Below are 23,073 nucleotides of genomic sequence, written 5' to 3'. Positions count from 1 at the left end.
GAAAAAGGTGATACCTACACATGCTGTGACACAGATCAGCTGATTACTATTCAGAAGAATATGGGACTGCCACAACAGTTCTTCCTACGATGTCCTTCCTGTTACCGCAACTTTCTCAACTTGTACTGTTACCAGACTTGCTCAAAGAACCAGAGCAATTACGTATACAACGTTAAAACCGAACCAGTGCCAACTAACAAAAACAAAACACAAATTACAAAAATAGACTATTTCATTACACACTCCTATGCTAATGGTATGTTTAATTCCTGTAAGAGTGTACAGATGCCGAGTGCTAATGAACGAGCGATCACAGTTTTCTGTGGCCATCCTGCTGATCAGTGCACTATTAAGAACTGGCTACAATACATGGGAGATACAACTAATGGACACACCCCTTTTGATATCAACTTTAATATAACCAATACACCAATAACTCCGAATACAACAAATACGACATTTTATCCCATGGATGTTTCTACGTCTCTTTGTAATGAAACTGCACTTAACAAGTCTGCTTGTAGTTGTCAAGATTGTACGCTTAGCTGTGCTCCGATGCCACCTTTCCCAAAACCTCCCAAACCAGCGACCATCTTAGGCTTTGATGCCTGGTACTTTGTTATGTGTATATTGTACATTATTTTCGTATTGTTTTTTGGAACTTACGGATTGTGTTACAATATTATACATCGGAATGCTTTTGGAATCAAACAAAAGAAGTATGATAGTATAGAAGAAAGACCTGCTGGTAGAACTGGAAGTATAAATGGACATGGCCAATCAAGGAAAAAAAAATTGTCAGCGCCACTTGTCGAGGAAAAGGATATTAACTGTTTAGAAAAAATTGGAGCTGGCGTTGAGAAATTTTTGAGGAACATATTTCTAACATGGGGGTTATTTGTAGCACGACATCCTGTAATTGTTATAGTACTTGGTGTACTAATCGCTGGAGCCTTGTCAGCAGGACTATACTTTTTCAAGGTCACAACCAACCCAGTAGAACTTTGGTCTGCTAAGAACAGCAGGGCACGCACAGAGAAGGACTACTTCGATTCCCATTTTGGGTAAGGATTTTTTTAACCTTGTATATATGAGTTTCTTGATTCAGTTATGTATCTTTGATTCATTTACATTCCAACATGCATTAAACACAAGTTGATTAAATAAATGCAATAATTCATTTCAAGTGAATCAACACATTCTAGCAGGACAAGCTGGTAGAGTTATCTGAGTGGATACTAAACTTATTTAATGACCTTCAAAATAACTTTGATGGTAATTTTTTTTAAAAGATGTTGTGGATTTGTGGTACAATTGCCAATTAGACAGCTATCCAACAAAGTTAAAATGAAGGCATTGTAAGCAATTATAGGCAACCATATAGCCTTCGATAATGAGAAAAGCCCATACGGTAAAGTCGCTATAAAAGACCCCTACATGAAAAATTATTGTTGTTTGTTGTATGCTGATTATTCAAATGATTTCTTTTTGTGGTACTCAACAGCAAATAAGTGTTAAATGTTATTGAAAGATTACGCTCCATTCCTTGCTTTTCTTCAAAAACATCTATTAACTTTCCTCTGGGGTCAGGTTATAGACTAGGGTTGGTGGGGTAACTGGAACCATTTATTTGCTCTTAGAACATTTAGAAGCTGTAGAAGTTATGAGGCTAGCTTGCTTTTGAGAGTGTCTTTCCATATATATAAACATAGAATAACAACTTATTAACAAATTTATGTTTTAAACAGGCCATTCTACAGAACTGAACAACTGATTGTGACCAGACCAAACAATAATACAATAGTTAAACATAAGAATCCAGGATCTATCGTCTCATTTACCGACTATACTTCTTTGTTTGATAAGGAGTTTTTACATATGGTAGGTTCAAAGTTAAACATAAGAATCCAGGATCTATCGTCTCATTTACCAACTATACTTCTTTGTTTGATAAGGAGTTTTTACATATGGTAGGTTCAAAGTTAAACATAAGAATCCAGGATCTATCGTCTCATTTACCAACTATACTTCTTTGTTTGATAAGGAGTTTTTACATATGGTAGGTTCAAAGTTAAACATAAGAATCCAGGATCTATCGTCTCATTTACCAACTATACTTCTTTGTTTGATAAGGAGTTTTTACATATGGTAGGTTCAAAGTTAAACATAAGAATCCAGGATCTATCGTCTCATTTACCAACTATACTTCTTTGTTTGATAAGGAGTTTTTACATATGGTAGGTTCAAAGTTAAACATAAGAATCCAGGATCTATCGTCTCATTTACCAACTATACTTCTTTGTTTGATAAGGAGTTTTTACATATGGTAGGTTCAAAGTTAAACATAAGAATCCAGGATCTATCGTCTCATTTACCAACTATACTTCTTTGTTTGATAAGGAGTTTTTACATATGGTAGGTTCAAAGTTAAACATAAGAATCCAGGATCTATCGTCTCATTTACCAACTATACTTCTTTGTTTGATCATAAGAATCCAGGAACGATTGAATTGTCACATTTGCTGTCTGTACTTCTATGTTTTTACATACCGTAAGGCGGCTTCAATGGCCACGTGGCCTACTTCAATCACATTAACCTCTAAATAAACTACAATTAAAAAAAAAATCCTAGCTAACAAAGAGCGAAGGCTCCTGACATGGAACAGACGCAAAAATGTGGCAGGGTTAAACATGTTTTGTGAGATCTCAACCATCCCCTTTTACCTCTAGCCTATGTAGAATAAATAAACATACAGCAATATGCACAGTAAACATGGTAAAACTCAGTTTAAAAGAAGTACAAATCTGTTTTGTCAGTTTACCTTCCAAATATCAGTAGTTCTCACCAGTCTTCTTTCACCAATGAAAACCGATTGCCATAAAATAGAACAATAGTGTTTATATTAGCATAAACACCAATCAATCATTTAATTGCAGTCTTTTGATTGGTTGTAAATTGCTTTTGAAATACTGTATAGCAGGTTATTTTTGCAGGGTATAAATTTTTGCTTATTTTCACGGATAGAAAAAAATCACTAAAATAAATTCTGCCATTTTAGAAGTGCACATGCAAAGGTATATATTGATAAAAGTTTTGAATCCGCCAAAAAGAAAACAACCGCCAAAATATTTTGTATACCTAATTTGATGAAAATTGTGAAATTTATACCTGAAAAAATAACCTGCTATACGGTATATATGTAGCATGATTAGTGAAGATTTGAATGTATAGTGATTGTTAGCACACTTGTTCATTTGTAGCTCACCTGAACTAAAATGCCAAGTGAGATTTTGCACTTCCTTTCAATTTGTGTCCATTTTGTCTCTGGTACAACCAGTTATAGGTTTAATGGTAATAAAATAACTTACATTTTGTATAAGCATTATTTGTATGCATCAGATCTTGAAACTGCATTTTTTCAACAATCATTACAATTGCACTGACAAGTGCATGCAAATATTTTTTGAAATTACAGTGCTAATATAACATGTATACATGATTATTTTTTTAGCTTTTGGATCTTCAACTTGAAATAGAAAACTTAACAGCAACCTACAAAGGTGAAACAGTTGGACTTAAAGATATCTGTTTCAAGCCGCTCGCTCCAGACAATAACAACTGTACAACAGAAAGTGTGTTAGAATATTGGCAGAAAAGTCATGAAAATATTGACAAAGTAGCCATGACTCCTGATGGATGGTTTGTCAAGGCAGATTACCTTGATCATTTCAAGTTCTGTGTTAGGTAGGTCAGGTTTCCAATACAAATCAGGGCTATTCCATTTAAATGTATGTGGGAAGGTAGGACAAAGTTTACCTTGTACCTTGATCGTTTCCATTTCTGTGTTAGGTAAGTCAGGTTTCCAATACAAATCAGGGCTATTCCATTAAAATGTATGTGGGAGAGTAGGACAAAGTTTACCTTGTACCTTGATCGTTTCCATTTCTGTGTTAGGTAAGTCAGGTTTCCAATACAAATCAGGGCTATTCCATTAAATGTATGTGGGAGAGTAGGACAAAGTTTACCTTGTACCTTGATCGTTTCCATTTCTGTGTTAGGTAAGTCAGGTTTCCAATACAAATCAGGGCTATTCCATTAAAATGTATGTGGGAGAGTAGGACAAAGTTTACCTTGTACCTTGATCGTTTCCATTTCTGTGTTAGGTAGGTCAGGTTTCCAATACAAATCAGAGCTATTCCATTAAATGTATGTGGGAGGGTAGGACAAAGTTTCAAAGACTCCAGATGGATGGTTTTGTAAAGGCAAATGACCATGACCATTTCCATTTCTGTGTCGGGTAGGTTAACTTTCCGATACAATTTATATGAAAATAAATCATTAAATATAAGTTATATGAAAATAAATCATTAAATATAAGTTTATGAAAATAAGTCATTAGATGTAAGAAGATGCAGTGTGAGTGCCAATGAGACAACTCCATCCAAGTCACAATCTGTAAATGTCGACCATTATAGGTCAAAGTACAGTCTTCAGCACAGAGCCTTGGCTCACACAAAACAGCAAGTTATAAAGGGCCCTAAAAATGATGTTTGCTTCAACTTGTAAATTTTTATTATGCTGTCACTTTTATGGAGCAGTCAACTTTTGAAACCAAGATGTGGCAAATAGAGCCCCAAAAAAGACCTTATAGTAATGGTGTACTGATTAACAAAGAATAGAGAATCATTTTCAAAAAATATATAAAGAAATTAAATGGCCTAAAGAATGAAAAATACCGAAAGAAGAGACCACAATTAATTCCTCTATCAGTTCTTTATAACGTTTTGTCGCATAAAAAAAAATTGCCTATTCTTTTTGTCTAATTTTTTGTGTGTGTAATGTACAGTTCAAGTCCAAAAATATATGCGATTTTCAGAAAAATTGCATGTTTAAGTTATACAGATTTGCCCAATACACAAGTCAAGAGATGTTCCGAAAAGTGTAAATATTATCTTTTTGCACCTTGCAGAATCACTCTTTCCTTATCAAAATCAGTTAAAATAAAACATCCAAAAGTTTATTTTAGCTCTCTTCTTTCATTTCCACCCCTGAAAAACTAAGAAATGTATGAGAAAGGGAAAGAAAAAAATAAAGAAAAAATACACTATTATAAGTTATATGGTTCGCTACTGACCCCATACGGATCCATAGAGGGTTAGTAAAATCCATAGGGGGTGAGGCCGGAGGCTGAGTCCCCTATGAATTTTTTTCACCCTCTATGGATCCGTAGGGGGTCAGTAGTTAACCGTATAACGAATTTATCGGATGCTGGTCTTTTTCTGCGGCGTTTTATTGAAAAATAAACAATGAAACACAACAACATTAATAGATGACGTCGCCATTAACGCGTCATGAACCCCATATGAAACTTACTAACCCCATATGGTCTCATAGGGGGTCACCACGTGACGGCATTTAACCAATCACAATGTGATAATTCATCTGTGGTCCGATAAAATTAAAGGGAACTATATTCGTGGACAACAAAAAGCAGGTTCATTAATTGTGGTCTTGGGCCATCTCTAGACCATCTTGCATGGCTGGATATAGCCATGGCACCATGAATACAATCACTCTCCTCATAGTATCAACAGAAAGGTTTTAATTTTATTGCAGTGTTGATTTTGAGATTTATATTAATATTTGTTTATCGCTATTTTTCTAAATTTTCCTTTGATCTTATTGACTGATAAATTCCTTTCTCAGAACAGTAGAGTGATATGAAATAATATTATTAATTCGTATATTTTAACAAATTTGATTCGTTATGGGATAGTCACATGTTGAACTATATTTTTGACGGTAGAGAGAAAATGGCGGATAGCAAAAAGCATATTGCACGGTTATTTTTAGAATATATAAAAACCGATATACTTTACGACTTCATGTAATGAATTTTAGGATACTGTTAAACGATCTGAAACATTTTGAAACAAATGATATCTGTGATCAATTATTTGACGAAAAAAATCTTCAAATACATAAGATGACAAACAAACAAAAAAAGTAATTGAAATAACAACTAATATTTTGTTATTGTCAAGGAGTCAATATGATATCTATAAAATTCCAACAAAATCAAATGACGATTTTGATACAAATAGGGTCCGAAATTAATAATATAAGAAATATAGCCTTTGTATGAGGTCAATACAGGATATATCGACCTCAGTCAATATACTTCTTTCAGATCAATATATCCTTGTATCGACCTCATACAAAGGCTATATTTGTATATTATTGTCAAATATCGATTAACAGATTATCATTGGTCATCTGAACTCGATTGTTTTTCACACATTTTACCATACCACCTCAAGTGAGAAAATCAATCTCTTTGAGAGGATCAACAATAATCTATGAAAATTGAATAGACTAGAACACACCCGTGATATCGCGGGTCCGTGACTGATATATAACTATAGGTATGCCTTATTTTAGTATTGGTATTGTCATCTGATAAAGTCATGCCGATTATAACATGTATAAGGTGCACAGTTTTCTCTGCTTTCAAAATCTTTCTGTTTGAACCCGTCGACCTGGAACCTATCAATTATTGGTAATATTAATAATTTTGAAAACAAAAGGGCCTGGAATGGAATATTTTTTACTCAACAGTATACAGCAAAATTCTAAATACACTGTTTGGTGGTGCGCCTGTCTGATGCGGAAGGTACAGATAAGGTAATAGGTAACAGGTGAATATACTATTGGTATCGGTGTCGGACTCGATCCGGAACTTCATAATTAGGCAATATTAATTACGTGGAAAACAAAAGGGCCTAGAATGGTGTAATTTTTAATCAACACCATTGTACTATATTAGTTATATATAAAGTTGAATTCTTTGATTCATCGTTTTTACGTGATGACGGCTGACAAATTGAACCTCGTAATTTTAGTATTATAGATATATCTAATATAGTACCAATAAAATTTATTTTTGTATGTATATTTCCCTTTTCCCTTTCAGTGCCCCAGCTTCTACACAAGATACAGTTGGATTGAATATTTCATGTCTGGCCACTAATTCTGCTCCTATATTTCCATGGGTAGCCATGGGAGGATTTGATGGTTTGTATTAATTAGGAAAGAAGATCCTTAACATTTGAGCTGAGTCGGATAGAAATCATGCACATAAACATCAGCACACCTATTTACTTATTTCAGGGGGAAAAAAATACTATGTAAAGTCTGTAACTGTTTGTGTGGATTGACAAATGCCTGTATTTTTCAGGCGCGGATCCAGAGGAGGGGTTCCTGGGATTGGAACCCCCCCTTTTTTTGGACGATCAATGCATTTGAATGGGGACATGTAATTGGAACCCCCCCTTTGTCCTGGGTTACGAACCCCCCCTTTTTTAAATGGCTGGATCCGCCCCTGTTTTTGTGGATATTCAATTTCGTGGTTTTATCAAAGTCTGCTTACAAGCCTATAGATAATTTGCAATTTGTTGAATATTTAAATTCTTGGTTTGCCTGTACCCACGAAAAACATGAAAATTGGCATCCAAAAAATGATAATGGATCTACAGTACTTGTTTCAATATGGGAATTGAAGAAGTTGTGTCAACTGCTTTAATAAAATAAGGAATATACATCTAGCTTGTCAAATTAAATAAATAATTGTGATATTACTAGTAAAAACCAAGTCACAGTAATCTTATTTAACATAAATTTGAATGTCCCTCTGATATCTGTTGCCCCTCTTTTGAAGATCTTCTGTCGCAGTACTAAGTTATAAGTTTTCTATTACAGGTTTAAATTATCAAGACTCGACAGCATTTGTCATCACTTTTCTAGTCAACAACCACCTTAAAGATGAAGACAATGAAAAAGCTATGGCGTGGGAGAAAGTCCTTATAGATTTCATGAAGACCAGACAAAATGGTCCGAACATGACGATTGCCTTTAACACAGAGGTATGACTTTGGTATATTGTTTTTTGCCAAGGTCATTCTACGACCTGCGGAAGCCAGATAATACAACTTCAACAGCTTCTCTATGATCAATTCTCTTTCATCAAAAAAAAATTTCCAACAACAATTCAAATTCCCAAAGAAATGTAAAATTTCCATTTAAAACTAAAATGGTCTAATAATATCCTTGACCTAATTATAAGGAAATTTAAAAAATCTACGAAAACTGATACCCATGAATTAAAGTACCTTCACAGTACATAGCAAAATATGTAATGTAGATGTTACTAATAACATTTAAAAATCAACGTAATTGAATTGTATTTAATTATTCGGCATGTTATTGACCCCAGGTGAATTTCTAATATAAAATCATAAGAAGATGTGGTACGATTGCAATGAGACAATTATTCCCCAGAGTTAAAATGAACAGGTATTTTTCAATTAATGGCTGAACACAACTAAAACATGCACAACCAATATAAAGGTACTGGGGGTAATTGAAGAACACATGAATATGGATTCAATGAGGTTGAATTTATCACTTGCAAGTGAATAATTACTGATTTTTCTTTGGTCATTTTCACAAAATTGAACCAAATAAGCTGCTAAAAATGAATTATTATTCATTATTTCACTTTTATAAATGATTGAAACATACAAAATCATAATTAGATTACACAAATGCATACATTTTAATGAACAATTTTGTTTTTAGCGATCAATCGAAGATGAAATAAACAGAGAAAGTAGCTCTGATATTTGGACAGTTTTGGCTAGCTACCTGATTATGTTTGGGTACATAACAATAACTCTTGGACAGTATGGGACTTGTGAAAATCCACAAAAACTACTGGTAGGTATAAGTTATGTGACAAACAACAATATTTCAGTATGCTACATTTGTCTACAACACAATGAGAAACTCCTGCCCTGCACACAGAGGCAAATGGTCATTATTGATAAAGTTATATAAACAACACTCATTTCTGTTAGAAACATGACCACTGACTTTTGTGTTTATCAACAGTTGTCGCCCTTTAAATAAGTATATAATGTGTAGTACAGCCTGCAAAACAGAAATAAAAAGCAGAAGAAATCTTGTCGTTGATAATTATCTCCCTTTGAAAAATACCAAAACTGTTAAAAATGATTTCCACATTGTATTTGCTATATGTTATGCAGGCTACAAAACAATGTCGTAAACAGAAAAAAATCTTGTCATCAATAATTATCTCCCTTTGGAAAATACTAAAACAGTTAAAAAAAGATTTCCATATTATATCTGCTATGTTGTGCAGTTAGATTAAAAGATTGAATAATTTTATAGCAGTATTTGTTTTTTCTCCATTGCTAAATTGATTTTATTTTCAGATTGATTCCAAGATAACATTAGGACTATCCGGAGTATTAATTGTACTATTGTCAGTAGCTGCCTCCCTGGGGACCTATAGTTACTTTGGAATACCAGCAACACTTATCATCATAGAAGTTGTACCATTTTTAGTCCTGGCTGTTGGTGTGGACAACATCTTTATTTTAGTCCAGGCCTATCAGGTAAGTTTTAACTGACTTGATGTATTTAATTAGGTCTAGGTCTTTTTGATAGAGATGATAATAAGTCCAGTCTGCAAATACTGACTAAGGAATTAATTGAAGTGAGATAACTCTATCCATGTTCATATTTTACAGGAAAAGGCTTTTATTATAGGGTATAATGTCTTTGACCCGTCTGTCCATCAGTCCTTTTCCTGTCAGCGCAACTCCTCTAAATTTCTGAAACCACACAACAGAATTTCATAAAACCTTTTTATACGACCGCAAAATTTGAAAAAATTTTCGTCGTATATTGCTATCACGTTGGCGTCGTCGTCGTCGTCGTCGTCGTCGTCGTCGTCCTGCCTCCGAATACTTTTAGTTTTCGCACTCTAACTTTAGTAAAAGTGAATGGAAATCTATGAAATTTTAACACAAGGTTTATGACCACAAAAGGAAGGTTGGTATTGATTTTGGGAGTTTTGGTCCCAACATTTTAGGAATTAGGGGCCAAAAAGGGCCCAAATAAGCATTTTCTTGGTTTTCGCACTATAACTTTAGTTTAAGTTAATAGAAATCTATGAAATTTTGACACAAGGTTTATGACCACAAAAGAACGGTTGGGATTGATTTTGGGAGTTTTGGTTTCAACAGTTTAGGAATTAGGGGCCAAAAAAGGGCCCAAATAAGCATTATTCTTGGTTTTCGCACAATAACTTTAGTTTAAGTAAATAGAAATCAATGAAATTTAAACACAATGTTAATGACTACAAAAGGAAGGTTGGTATTGATTTTGGGAGTTTAGGTCCCAACAGTTTAGGAATTAGGGGCCAAAAAGGGACCCAAATAAGCATTTTTCTTGGTTTTCGCACCATAACGTTAGTATAAGTAAATAGAAATCTATGAAATTTAAACACAAGGTTTATGACCATAAAAGGAAGGTTGGTATTGATTTTGGGAGTTTTGGTCCCAACAGAATAAGGGGCCCAAAGGGTCCAAAATTAAACTTTGCTTGATTTCATCAAAATTGAATAATTGGGGTTCTTTGATATGCCGAATCTAACTGTCATGACTGTGTATGTAGATTCTTAACCTTTGGTCCCGTTTTCAAATTGGTCTACATTAAGGTCCAAAGGGTCCAAAATTAAACTTAGTTTGATTTTGACAAAAAATGAATCAGTTAGGTTCTTTGATATGCTGAATCTAAAAATGTACTTAGATTCTTGATTATTGGCCCAGTTTTCAAGTTGGTCCAAATCGGGGTCCAAAATTAAACTTTGTTTGATTTCATCAAAAATTGAATAAATGGGGTTCTTTGATATACCAAATCTAACTGTGTATGTAGATTCTTCATTTTTGGTCCTGTTTTCAAATTGGTCTACACTAAAGTCCAAAGGGTCCAAAATTAAACTTAGTCTGATTTTAACAAAAATTGAAATCTTGGGGTTCTTTGATATGCTGAATCCAAAAATGTACTTAGATTTTTTATTATGGGCCCAGTTTTCAAGTTGGTCCAAATCAGGATCCAAAATTATTATATTAAGTATTGTGCAATAGCAAGTCTTTTCAATTGCACAGTATTGCGCAATGGCAAGAAATATCTAATTGCACAATATTGTGAAATAGCAAATTTTTTTTTTAATTAGAGTTATCTTTCTTTGTCCAGAATAGTAAGCAAGAAATATCTAATTGCAAAATATTGTGCAATAGCAATATTTTTTTTAATTGGAGTTATCTTTCTTTGTCCAGAATCAACTTAAATCTTTGTTATATACAATATACAATGTATATTCACTTTTTACTACCCACTGATAAATTAAAATAATCTTTACCATTCAGTGATAACAAGCAGTTTTTTTACATCTTAATATTTTATGATGTATTTAAATGAGTAGTTATTGTTGCAAACTTCATTAGAAATTTTAATTGAGATTAGTTTTGGAATAAGGGAAAGGGGAATGTGATTAAAAAAATTGGGTTCAATTTTTCTCATTTGAAATTTCATAAATAAAAAAGAAAATTTCTTCTAACATTTTTTTGAGAGGATTAATATTCAACAGCATAGTGAATTGCTCTAAGAGAAAACAAAAATTTTAAGTTCATTAGAACACATTCATTCTGTGTCAGAAACCTATGCTATGTCAACTATTTAATCACAATCCAAATTTAGAGCTGAATCCAGCTTGAATGTTGTGTCCATACTTGCCCCAACTGTTCAGGGTTCAACCTCTGCGGTCGTATAAAGCTACGCCCTGCGGAGCATCTGGTTAGATAATAAGGACATACTATGTAGATGTGCATATCGACAGTTAAATATGATTCCTTTTTCTTTCTAGGAGTTACCCCCCTTTATTTGCTTCAATATACTACTGCAACAGTTTGTCATCGCGATCCTCTGAAACCACACAACAGAATTTCATGAAACTTTGTAGATAATAAGGACATATTATGTAGATGTGCATATCGACAGGAAATTATGATTCAATTTATTTTCTTACAGTTGGTTTTTTTTGTCCAATGACAATGTGGGGGTGTGGGGTATATGAGTGCGCTCACTAAGGTTCTTTAATTTCTTTGGGTTTTTTTTTATGAAACTGATTTGTAACAGTTTCAAGGCACAAAAATTGAGCTCAAATTCTGTAAAAATTATTGTAATTTATGCCTTGCATATGATATTGGAATACATTAATTTGTCAGTATGTTTGTCTGTCTGTTTTTGTTGAGCCTTTCAACTTTTGTCGAAAAAGCGAGATATAGCGATCCTACATTCTGTCGTCGTCGGCATCCACAAATATTCACTCTGGGTAAAGTTTTTGAAATTTTAAATTAAAATTAATAACTTTCTTAAACCATCCTGGATTTATACCAAACTTGGACAGAAGCTTGTTTATGATCATAAGATAGTAACCAGAGGTAAATTTTGTAAAAAAAAATCATTTTTACCGTATTTTACTTATAAATGGACTTAGTTTTTCTCCCAGGAAACATTACATTCACTACGGTTAAAGTTTTTTAAATTTTAATAACTTTCTTTAACTATCCTAGATTTGTACCAAACTTGGACAGAAGCTTGTATATGATCATTAGATAGTATCCAGAAGTAAATTTAGTAAAAAAACAAAAATCTTTTTTTTCCATATATATTTTACTTATAAATGGACATATTTTTTTCTGCCAGAAAACATTACATTCACTCTGTGGTTAAAGTTTTAAAAAATTTAATTACTTTCTTAAACTGTAATGGATATGTACCAAACTTGGACAGAGGCTTGTTTATAATCATAAGCTAGTATTTAGAAAGAAAATTTGGTACCTGTTTTTCTGCATTTTACTAATTATAAATGGGCTTCCAGTTAACATTACATACAGACTGCTTTTAAAGTTTTGAAACATTTATTAGATTCATAAACTATTCTGGATTTTACCAAACATGGACAGAAGCTTCTTACAATCAAAAGATAGTATCAAGAGGAATATTTTTATTTTTTTTTTTCCTCATTTTTGTTAAGCCTGCGATTAACAGTAAAAGTAGGTGAGACACTGGGTCCTGTGGAACCCTTACAAATTTTTGATCTATCTGTCCCTTATAATATCAGATTAAAGTTTGTTTTTATGTCAAACTTTATGTTTAATTTATCATATGACAGGCATGCAAAACTGTTCTGTAGGTTTTTATTCATGTAAATAATGCAACTGTGTGAGGATTGCAAAAAGAAAAACTTGCATTTTGATATCTAATACATTATTTTTACACTGATTTTTCTGAAATCGAAATAATTGATCTTGGATTTATTATTTATATTCCTTAAATATTCGTAAAAATAAATACATGCAATAATTTCTGAATTTACAGTGTGAAGAATCCTTGCTCTTCGCCACATAATTTATAATGTCATCTCATTGTTTTTCACAGCGAGACACCAGACCACCAGGTGAAAGTTTAGAAGAACAGATCGGTAGAATCGTAGGAAGAGTGGGGCCAAGCATGTTACTCACTAGTTCTGCAGAATCCATAGCTTTCTTTCTGGGTAATATATACTTTATAAGCTCTTCGTGGGTAGTTTAGCTTTCTTCCTGGGTAATATATACTTTATAAGCTCTTCGTGGGGAGTTTAGCTTTCTTCCTGGGTAATATATACTTTATAAGCTCTTCGTGGGTAGTTTAGCTTTCTTCCTGGGTAATATATACTTTATAAGCTCTTCGTGGGTAGTTTAGCTTTCTTCCTGGGCAATTAAGAAATAATTCATGGGGGCTTGAATATATTGTGATTTTACACGGGTTAGCTTTCTTCCTGGGTAATATATACTTTATAAGGTCTTCGTAAGTAGTTTAGCTTTCTTCATGGGAAATATACTTTATACTGCAACTAGTTGTAAATAAAATGAAGAATGTAAATAGGGAATGTGTCAAAGAGACAACAACCTGACCAAAAAGTAGAAAACAGCCGAAATTCATCAATGGGTCTTCAACACAGTGAGAAAATCCTGCACCCAGAGGCTTGCTTCAGCTGGTGTTTATTTCTTAATTATACAGTGTAAGCTGCGTTATCCTACACACTGGGGGACTTAGGCTTTATGTTGCAAGGATAGGCATATTTTGAACTAGAAAATTGTGTTGTATAAAGCAGGATTGTTTGAACACTCAGGCATCCTATTAGACAGGTTACACTGTAGTAACAGCTGTATTTTGTGCAATGTCAATTTCATCATGGATCTCTTTTCTACAATCAGGAGGGTTCATTAAGGGATGAAAATAAGTCTGAAATTTGTGTTACATTTTAAATAGCTATCAATGATTAATTTAACTTGCAGTATAAAATAATATTAGGTCTATGTCAAAAAAATATAAACTTCTTTTGTATTTTGCACAAAATTGGGTAAAACCTCCCTCATCCCCAGTTTCTTAGCCTACTACAAAAACATTTCATATTTTTATGACATTGACCTAATATTATATATTATGTACCTGTGGTGAATATAAAAAAGGCAATGCAATGTGGTATGATGGCCAATGAGACAACTCTCCACAAACTGTTAAAAGGAAACCCAACAAGAACTTAGATATTATCTGTAACTTTTAAAGAAAGAAGGTTTCTGTCTTCTGCTGTTCAATACAATAAGTTGAAGATCACAGTTACTAGTGGAAACGGAGGGAATCTTCTTAGAAGTACATATATTTAGACAGAGTTGTGTATTGGGGGTTGCTTATAGACCTATTCACACTTGTATGCAAATTTGTTTTTATTTTATTAAACAGGTGCTCTGACAAACATGCCTGCAGTAAGAGTTTTCTCCCTTTATGCAGCTCTGGCTGTTTTAATTGACTTCCTGTTACAGATTACAGTATTTATTGCATTAATGACGATTGATGCCAAAAGACAGGAGGTAAGAGTTATCTTTTCTTGTTTATTGTGCTATCCTGGTGAAACTATAGATTGGAGAAAAGTAATTTAAAATGGAAGTTTTAGCTCAAAATTTGTACAGCATTTTTTTTTCTTTATAGAAAATTTATGAATATAAAAAATGTGTGTTCAAGAAAATTTTCATTTTCCTATATTTTAACTACTTAATTTTTTTTTGTGGATACCAATTCTCATTGATTGATTGATTTTTTGTCGAGCCTGCAACTTTTGTTGCAGAAAGCTTGACATAGGGATAGGGAAGTTTCGGTCAGTCACATGTCAAATGTCCTTGACCTCATTTTCATGGTTCAGTGACCACTTGAAAAAAAGTTCAGATTTTTTGTAATGTTGAATTCTCTCTTATTATAAGTAATAGGATAATTATATTTGGTATGTGCGTACCTTGCAAGGTCCTCATGCCTGTCAGACAGTTTTCACTTGACCTCGACCTCATTTCATGGATCAGTGAACAAGGTTAAGTTTTGGTGGTCAAGTCCATATCTCAGATACTATAAGCAATAGGGCTAGTATATTCGGTGTATGGAAGGACTGTAAGGTGTACATGTCCAACTGGCAGGTGTCATTTGACCTTGACCTCATTTTCATGGTTCAGTGGTTATAGTTAAGTTTTTGCGTTTTGGTCTGTTTTTCTCATACTTTATGCAATAGATCTACTATATTTGTTGTATGGAATGATTGTAAGGTGTACATGTCTAGCGGGCAGATGTCATCTGACCTTGACCTCATTTTCATGGTTGAGTGGTTATAGTTAAGTTTTTGTGTTTTGGTCTGTTTTTCTCATACTTTATGCAATAGATCTACTATATTTGTTGTATGGAATGATTGTAAGGTGTACATGTCTAGCGGGCAGGTGTCATCTGACCTTGACCTCATTTTCATGGTTGAGTGGTCAAAGTTAAGTTTTTGAGTTTTGGTCTTTTTATCTAATACTATATGCCATAACTCAACTATATTTGGTGTATGGAAATATTTTATGATCTATATGTCAGTTTCGCAGGTTTAATTTGACCTCGACCTCAATTTCACGGTTCATTGCTCAGTGTTAAGTTTTTTTGTGTTTTGGTCTATTTTTCTTAAACTATAAGTAATAGGTCAACTATGTTTGTTGTATGGAAGCATTGTTAGCTGTATATGTCTGCCTGGCATGGTTCATCTGACCTTGACCTCATTTTCATGGTTCATTGGTCTTTGTTTAGTTATCTTGGTTAATGTTAAGTTTATGTGACAGTTCTTAATAAAGCTTTATACTTAGAACTATCAATATGATATCAATGATTAGTAAAGAAGGCGAGACATTTCAGCGTGTGCACTCTTGTTTCTAATTGATATTTGATTTTCATTGTTACCCAATTTAAGATTCAACTTTTTTTGTAGCATTTTTTATAACATTGCAAAAAAAGATAAGAACTTACAGTGCTTGATATGTTTTAAATAAATAAAGTTCATACTAAGGCCAGATTCACATCAGTATAATATTTATTATTCTTTTTTTTTAAAGGGGGATAGATTTGATGCATGTTGCTGTATTAAAGCACCAAGAAGTAAGAAGGAGAAACACGAAGGCTGGCTCTTCTATCTATTCAAACATTTCTATGCACCATTTATTCTAAAGGAATATGTCAGACCGATAGTGGTATGTATTATATAGAAACAAATGGATTATCTCCCTTTGGGGGGCTCTTTTATCTATTCAAACATTTCTAAGCACCATTTATCCTAAAGGAATATGTCAGACCAATAGTGGTATGTATTATATAGAAACAAATGGATTATCTCCCTTTGGGTGGCTCTTTTATCTGTTCAAACATTTCTATGCACCATTTATCCTAAAGGAGTATGTCAGACCAATAGTGGTATGTATTATATAGAAACAAATGGATTATCTCCCTTTGGGTGGCTCTTTTATCTATTCAAACATTTCTATGCACCATTTATCCTAAAGGAATATGTCAGACCGATAGTGGTATGTATTATATAGAAACAAATGGATTATCTCCCTTTGGGGGGCTCTTTTATCTATTCAAACATTTCTAAGCACCATTTATCCTAAAGGAATATGTCAGACCAATAGTGGTATGTATTATGTAAAATAAAAACAGATTATCTCCCTTTTATTGACTGAAATTGTGATTTAGAAGACCGAATATTTTGCAATCAACATGAAACTTAGTACACATGTTCCCTTTGATATGATCTTTCTAATATTAATGCTAAATAAGAGATTTTCCACCATTTTCACGGTCCACTGAACATAGAAAATGATAGTGCGGATGGCGCATCTGTGTACTAGTGACACATTCTTGTTTCATTATAATTTCTGTTATTATTTTTCAGGTGCTTTTGTTTACAGCCTATTTCTTTGTGAGTGTAGCAGTACTACATAAAATTGGATTAGGATTAGACCAGAAACTCTCAATGCCTGATGTAGGTATAGAATTTACAGAAAAGAACTTGTTTAGTTAGTCTGCTTAGGTTTTAGAATTTAGTCTAGGAGACAATAAATATTTACTTTACCAGAGAAAAATTTGCTTGACAATAAATGATCATAGAACCAAAATTTTCAGTCGTATCATCTGACATTAGATTTTACTGGTTTTGCCTTGTGTCCTTCATCAAAATTTGTTCAGTTTGAAATTTGATTAAAAGATTCAAGGTTTTCAAGATTGGTTATATTACTGTCTGTCATGTTTATTTTTTATGATCCTGCCCTGGCGGAGGGGCCATTAACTTCTACCCTTGTCCATCTTTATGTACGCCTGTTGGTCCTCAAATTGGTTTCTGTTCTCTAACTTAAGTTATCCTCAACCAAATTGTATGAAACTTATACACAATGCTTATTACCGCAAAACACAGCGATGAAACTTATACACAATGCTTATTGCCACAAAACACAGCGATGAAACTTATACACAATGCTTATTACCACAAAACACAGCCATGAAACTTATACACAATGCTTATTACCACAAAACACAGCCATGAAACTTATACACAATGCTTATTGCCACAAAACACAGCCATGAAACTTATACACAATGCTTATTGCCACAAAACACAGCCATGAAACTTATACCCAATGCTTATTGCCACAAAACACAGCGAAATTTGAGAATTTGTTTGATGTTTAGTCATGAAAGTCTATTGGTTGTGTCCTCTAATTTTTTTCACATTTTGCTTTATTGAGGTCTTTTATAGATGAATATACAGATATGTTCTGCTCATTGTTGAAGGATGTATTGTGACCTACAGTTGATAAAACTTTCCTTTTGTCTTGGTGAATAGTTGTCACATTGGCAATCATACCATGTGCACACTTCCTTATTTTTTATATGTAAAAATGTAAAATTTATGTTGGTCAGAAATTTTAATTTACCAAATGATTTTGTAATTTTTAGCCTAAAAAAAAGTAAGTCGTCAATTCTGTTGTTTAATTTCACAGTAAAGTTTTTTTACACATTTGTTGATATTTTGACTTCTATGACTCATTTTTTGAGATATTTAAGTGAGCCCATTCTTGTTTTACAAATTTGTTGATATTTTTACTTCTAGGATTCTTATGTACTGAGATATTTTGGAAATGAGTCTACGTACCTGCACGTGGGTGCACCTGTATACTTTGTTGTGAGAGAAGGACATGATTACACAACACAGCAAGGACAGAATGCTCTGTGTGGAGGTAATGGCTGTCCTCAGGACTCACTGGTCGGTCAGATCTATACTGCCAGTAAATTAGCTAACTAGTAAGTATAATTAATCTTACATAATCTTAGTATACATCTATTTTAGAAAGGAAATAGTATTGTAGTAATTTAAAATGTCTGATTCATGTCTTGTTTGTTGGAATCTAATCCACGATATCTTACACAGAAAACTGGCAGGATACTATGAAATAGAAGTCTAGTGGCTGGTAAATAGAATAAGAAAAAAACCATCAGGAAATTTTCTACCTTGGAAATATGAGAAATTATGCTAATATGAAATTTAAAGCAAGAATAAAGTCATTATGTTGGAACTACTTGTTAACCGACGTATTTGCGCAAATGATTTATTTTTGCAGCTTTTCCATTAAGAAGAAATAACGTGACTATCTAAAACTTGGATCTTTCCTTATCATTGCTTATTAAACAACATCAAGTTAATTTGAAAATCGTGAAATTAAATTGCTTTGTAATGGACTAGAAAGGGTTACAAGCAAAATTAGTACAAAGTCTTGATTTAATTTGATTTGTAGTCAACTTTCACGACTTAAAGTATTTATATGAATGTATTAAACTGATTAAAAATACCAATTTCAAACCTCATTTTCAGTACATATATAGCCCAGCCTACTTCTTCCTGGCTAGATGACTTCTTTGATTGGTTGGCTCCAGGAGGAAGTCCTCCCTGTTGTAGACTGTTCCCTAATGGTACTTTCTGTCCTGCTACAGTAGGTTAGTATCATAATAGAATTCAGTCTTGTCTATTCTACATTTTTGATACGACCGCAAAAATTTAAATTTTTCGTCGTATATTGCTATCACGTTGGCGTCGTCTTCTGCGTCGTCGTCGTCCGAATACTTTTAGTTTTCGCACTCTAACTTTAGTAAAAGTGAATAGAAATCTATGAAATTTTAACTCAAGGTTTATGACCACAAAAGGAAGGTTGGGATTGATTTTGGGAGTTTTGATCCCAACATTTTAGGAATTAGGGGCCAAAAAGGGCCCAAATAAGCATTTTCTTGGTTTTCGCACAATAACTTAAGTTTAAGTAAATAGAAATCTATGAATTTTGACATAAGGTTTATGACCACAAAAGGAAGGTTGGGATTGATTTTGGGAGTTTTGGTTCTAACAGTTTAGGAATAAGGGGCCAAAAAAGGGCCCAAATAAGCATTATTCTTGGTTTTCGCACAATAACTTTAGTTTAAGTAAATAGAAATCAATGAAATTTAAACACAAGGTTTATGACCACAAAAGGAAGGTTGATATTGATTTTGAGAGATGTGATCTGAACAGTTTAGGAAGTAGGGGCCAAAAAGGGGCCCAAGTAAGCATTATTCTTGGTTTTTGCACCATAACTTTAGTTTAAGTGAATAGAAATCTATGAAATTTAAACACAAGGTTTATGACCACTAAAGGAAGGTTGTGTTTGATTTTGGAAGTTTTGGTCCCAACAGTTTAGGAATAAGGGGCCCAAAGGGACCAAAATTGAACTTAGTTTGATTTCATCAAAAATTGAATAATTGGGGTTCTTTGATATGCCGAATCTAACTGTGTATGTAGATTCTTAGTTTTTGGTCCCGTTTTCAAATTGGTCTACATTAAGGTCCAAAGGGTCCAAAATTAAACTTAGTTTGATTTTGACAAAAATTGAATCCTTGGGGTTCTTTGATATGCTGAATCTAAAAATGTACTTAGATTTTTGATTATTGGCCCAGTTTTCAAGTTGGTCCAAATTGAGTCCAAATTAAACTTTGTTTGATTTCATCAAAAATTGAATAATTGGGGTTCTTTGATATGCCAAATCTTACTGTGTATGTAGATTCTTAATTTTCAGTCCCGTTTTCAAATTGGTCTACATTAAAGTCCAAAGGGTCCAAAATTAAACTAAGTTTAATTTTAACAAAAATTGAATTCTTGAGCTTTTTTGATATGCTGAAACTAAACATGTAATTAGATTTTTGATTATGGGCCCAGTTTTCAAGTTGGTTCAAATCAGGATCCAAAATTATTATACTAAGTATTGTGCAATAGCAAGAAATTTTCAATTGCACAGTATTCAGCAATAGCAAGAAATCTTCAATTGCACAGTATTGTGCAATAGCAAGAAATTTTCAATTGCACAGTATTGCGCAATAGCAAGAAATCTTCAATTGCACAGTATTGTGCAAATAGCAAATATTTTCAATTGCACAGTATTGCGCAATAGCAAGAAATATCTAATTGCACAATAGTGTGCAATAGCAAGAAATTTTCCATTGATTGGAATTATCTTTCTTTGTCCAGAATAGTAGTTGAATCAACTGAAATCATTGTTTTATACAATATACAATGTATATTCACTTTTACTACCAACTGATAAATTAAATTTTTCTCATTTAAGATTTCATAAATAAAAAGAAAATTTCTTCAAACATTTTTTTGAGAGGATTAATATTTATCAGCATAGTGAATTGCTCAAAGGAAAAAAAAGTATTTTAAGTTCATTAGACCACATTCATTCTGTGTCAGAAACCTATGCTGTGTCAACTATTTAATCACAATCCAAATTTAAAGCTGAATCCAGCTTGAATGTTGTGTCTTTACTTGCCCCAACCGTTCAGGGTTCAACCTCTGCAGTCGTATAAAGCTGCGCCCTGCGGAGCATCTGGTTACTTTTTAACATTCAACTTGTTTTAATGAAGAGATGCATATTTTTCAATAGATAGACCACATAGAACTTTATTACTTAACGAAGTTTCCAAACATGTCAAAAAACTTTTTCTGAAGAAGGAGAGTTAATTAATGAAGATGAATTTGAATTAAAGGAAGCTGTCAAAAGTGGTTGAATTATCTCCCTTATACCTTATATATTTCTTAAAGGTTATTTAATAGTGGAATTATCTTACTTCTTTCAGTTGACAAAACTTGTAAGACTTGTCCTGTAAACAAAAGACCTGATGGCCGACCAACTCCACAAGACTTCATGAGATATCTACCAATTTACTTAAAGGATAATCCAGGGACTAAATGTGCTAAAGGGTAAGTAAGACCTAGGCCCCCTTACTAAGTATTAGAATTGTTTCAGTACTCTTTTTCACCTCAAGTCTGATTTCTAAGTCGGAGTATGATTTTGATACTTCAGTTTTTTTACCTCAAGTCAGATTTCTAAGTCGGAGTATGATGTTGATACTTCAGTTTTTTTTACCTCAAGCCTGATTTCTGAGTCTGAGTGTGATTTTGATACCCTTAAGTTTTTTTACCTGAAGCCTGATTTCTGAGTCTGAGCATGATGTTGATACTTCAGGTTTTTGACCTTAAGCCTTTATTTCTAAGTCTGAGCATGTTGTTGATACTTCAGGTTTTTGACCTCAAGCCTTTATTTCTAAGTCTGAGCATGATGTTGATACTTCAGGTTTTTGACCTCAAGCCTTTATTTCTAAGTCTGAGCATGATGTTGATACTTCAGGTTTTTGACCTCAAGCCTTTATTTCTAAGTCTGAGCATGATGTTGATACTTCAGGTTTTTGACCTCAAGCCTTTATTTCTAAGTCTGAGCATGATGTTGATACTTCAGGTTTTTGACCTCAAGCCTTTATTTCTAAGTCTGAATATGATGTTGATACTTCAGGTTTTTTACCTGAAGCCTGATTTCTGAGTGCGAGTATGATTTTGATACTTCAGTTTTTTTACCTGAAGCCTGATTTCTGAGTCTGAGTATGATTTTGATACTTCAGTTTTTTTACCTCAAGCCTGATTTCTGAGTCTGAGTATGATTTTGATACCCTTAAGTTTTATGACCCCAAGGACTTGTGTTTGAAGGAGTTATTCAAGGTTTTGTTGAAAGTATTGGATATTTTGCAGTTTTGTTCATATGACCGCAGGACTTTCCAATAATTGACCTGACAAAGTTTCGTAACTATCATACTTTCGATTGTTGACTCATAAATGTTGAATTCAGAGGTTCAATAAATTTATGGAATATATCTGTATACTTACCATATCTAGTGCCTCTGAACGATTTTTTTTTATCTGACCGTAACCATGGCATTCTTATCTGCTGCCATCTGTTAAGAACATGATCTAAGTTAGAAGAATTGTTTTAATTCTAAGCCTACTGGTTTTTATACGACCGCAAATTTTGAAAAAATTTTCGTCGTATATTGCTATCACGTTGGCGTCGTCGTCGTCGTCGTCGTCCGAATACTTTTAGTTTTCGCACTCTAACTTTAGTAAAAGTGAAAAGAAATCTATGAAATTTTAACACAAGGTTTATGACCACAAAAGGAAGGTTGGGATTGATTTTGGGAGTTTTGGTCCCAACATTTTAGGAATTAGGGGCCAAAAAGGGCCTAAATAAGCATTTTCTTGGTTTTCGCACTATAACTTTAGTTTAAGTAAATAGAAACTTATGAAATGTTGACACAAGGTTTATGACCACAAAAGAAAGGTTGGGATTGGTTTTGGGAGTTTTGGTTCCAACAGTTTAGGAATTAAGGGCCAAAAAAGGGCCCAA

At 33.2% G+C, this 23,073-nt stretch overlaps 1 protein-coding gene across 5 annotated transcripts in view; it reads left to right on the top strand.

The window, feature by feature from the left end:
* Positions 1 to 23,073, top strand: part of LOC139499081 (NPC intracellular cholesterol transporter 1-like) — a 50,124-nt gene that overhangs the window by 5,679 nt on the left and 21,372 nt on the right. For 4 of the 5 annotated variants that reach the window (XR_011658097.1, XR_011658096.1, XR_011658098.1 and 1 more), the window contains exons 3-16: positions 2 to 1,064; positions 1,749 to 1,881; positions 3,513 to 3,745; positions 6,975 to 7,075; positions 7,760 to 7,923; positions 8,639 to 8,776; positions 9,295 to 9,477; positions 13,370 to 13,484; positions 14,714 to 14,841; positions 16,378 to 16,512; positions 17,214 to 17,303; positions 18,429 to 18,619; positions 19,188 to 19,309; positions 21,476 to 21,599. Coding sequence is in view for 2 of the 5 variants with exons in the window: in XM_071287752.1 (XP_071143853.1) it covers positions 2 to 1,064; positions 1,749 to 1,881; positions 3,513 to 3,745; positions 6,975 to 7,075; positions 7,760 to 7,923; positions 8,639 to 8,776; positions 9,295 to 9,477; positions 13,370 to 13,484; positions 14,714 to 14,841; positions 16,378 to 16,512; positions 17,214 to 17,303; positions 18,429 to 18,619; positions 19,188 to 19,309; positions 21,476 to 21,599 (2,920 nt within the window). In the remaining 3 variants the exon portion in view is untranslated. Of the gene's footprint in view, position 1; positions 1,065 to 1,748; positions 1,882 to 3,512; positions 3,746 to 6,974; positions 7,076 to 7,759; positions 7,924 to 8,638; positions 8,777 to 9,294; positions 9,478 to 13,369; positions 13,485 to 14,713; positions 14,842 to 16,377; positions 16,513 to 16,677; positions 16,733 to 17,213; positions 17,304 to 18,428; positions 18,620 to 19,187; positions 19,310 to 21,475; positions 21,600 to 23,073 lie in introns of all 5 variants that reach the window. The other variant, XM_071287753.1, reaches the window with a different exon arrangement.

Source organism: Mytilus edulis, chromosome 12 (genome assembly GCF_963676685.1).
Source record: "Mytilus edulis chromosome 12, xbMytEdul2.2, whole genome shotgun sequence".
In the NCBI taxonomy this organism is placed as follows: domain Eukaryota; kingdom Metazoa; phylum Mollusca; class Bivalvia; order Mytilida; family Mytilidae; genus Mytilus; species Mytilus edulis.
The sequence above is the reverse complement of the archived record's forward strand: the minus strand, read 5'-3'. Positions and strand labels throughout refer to the sequence as shown.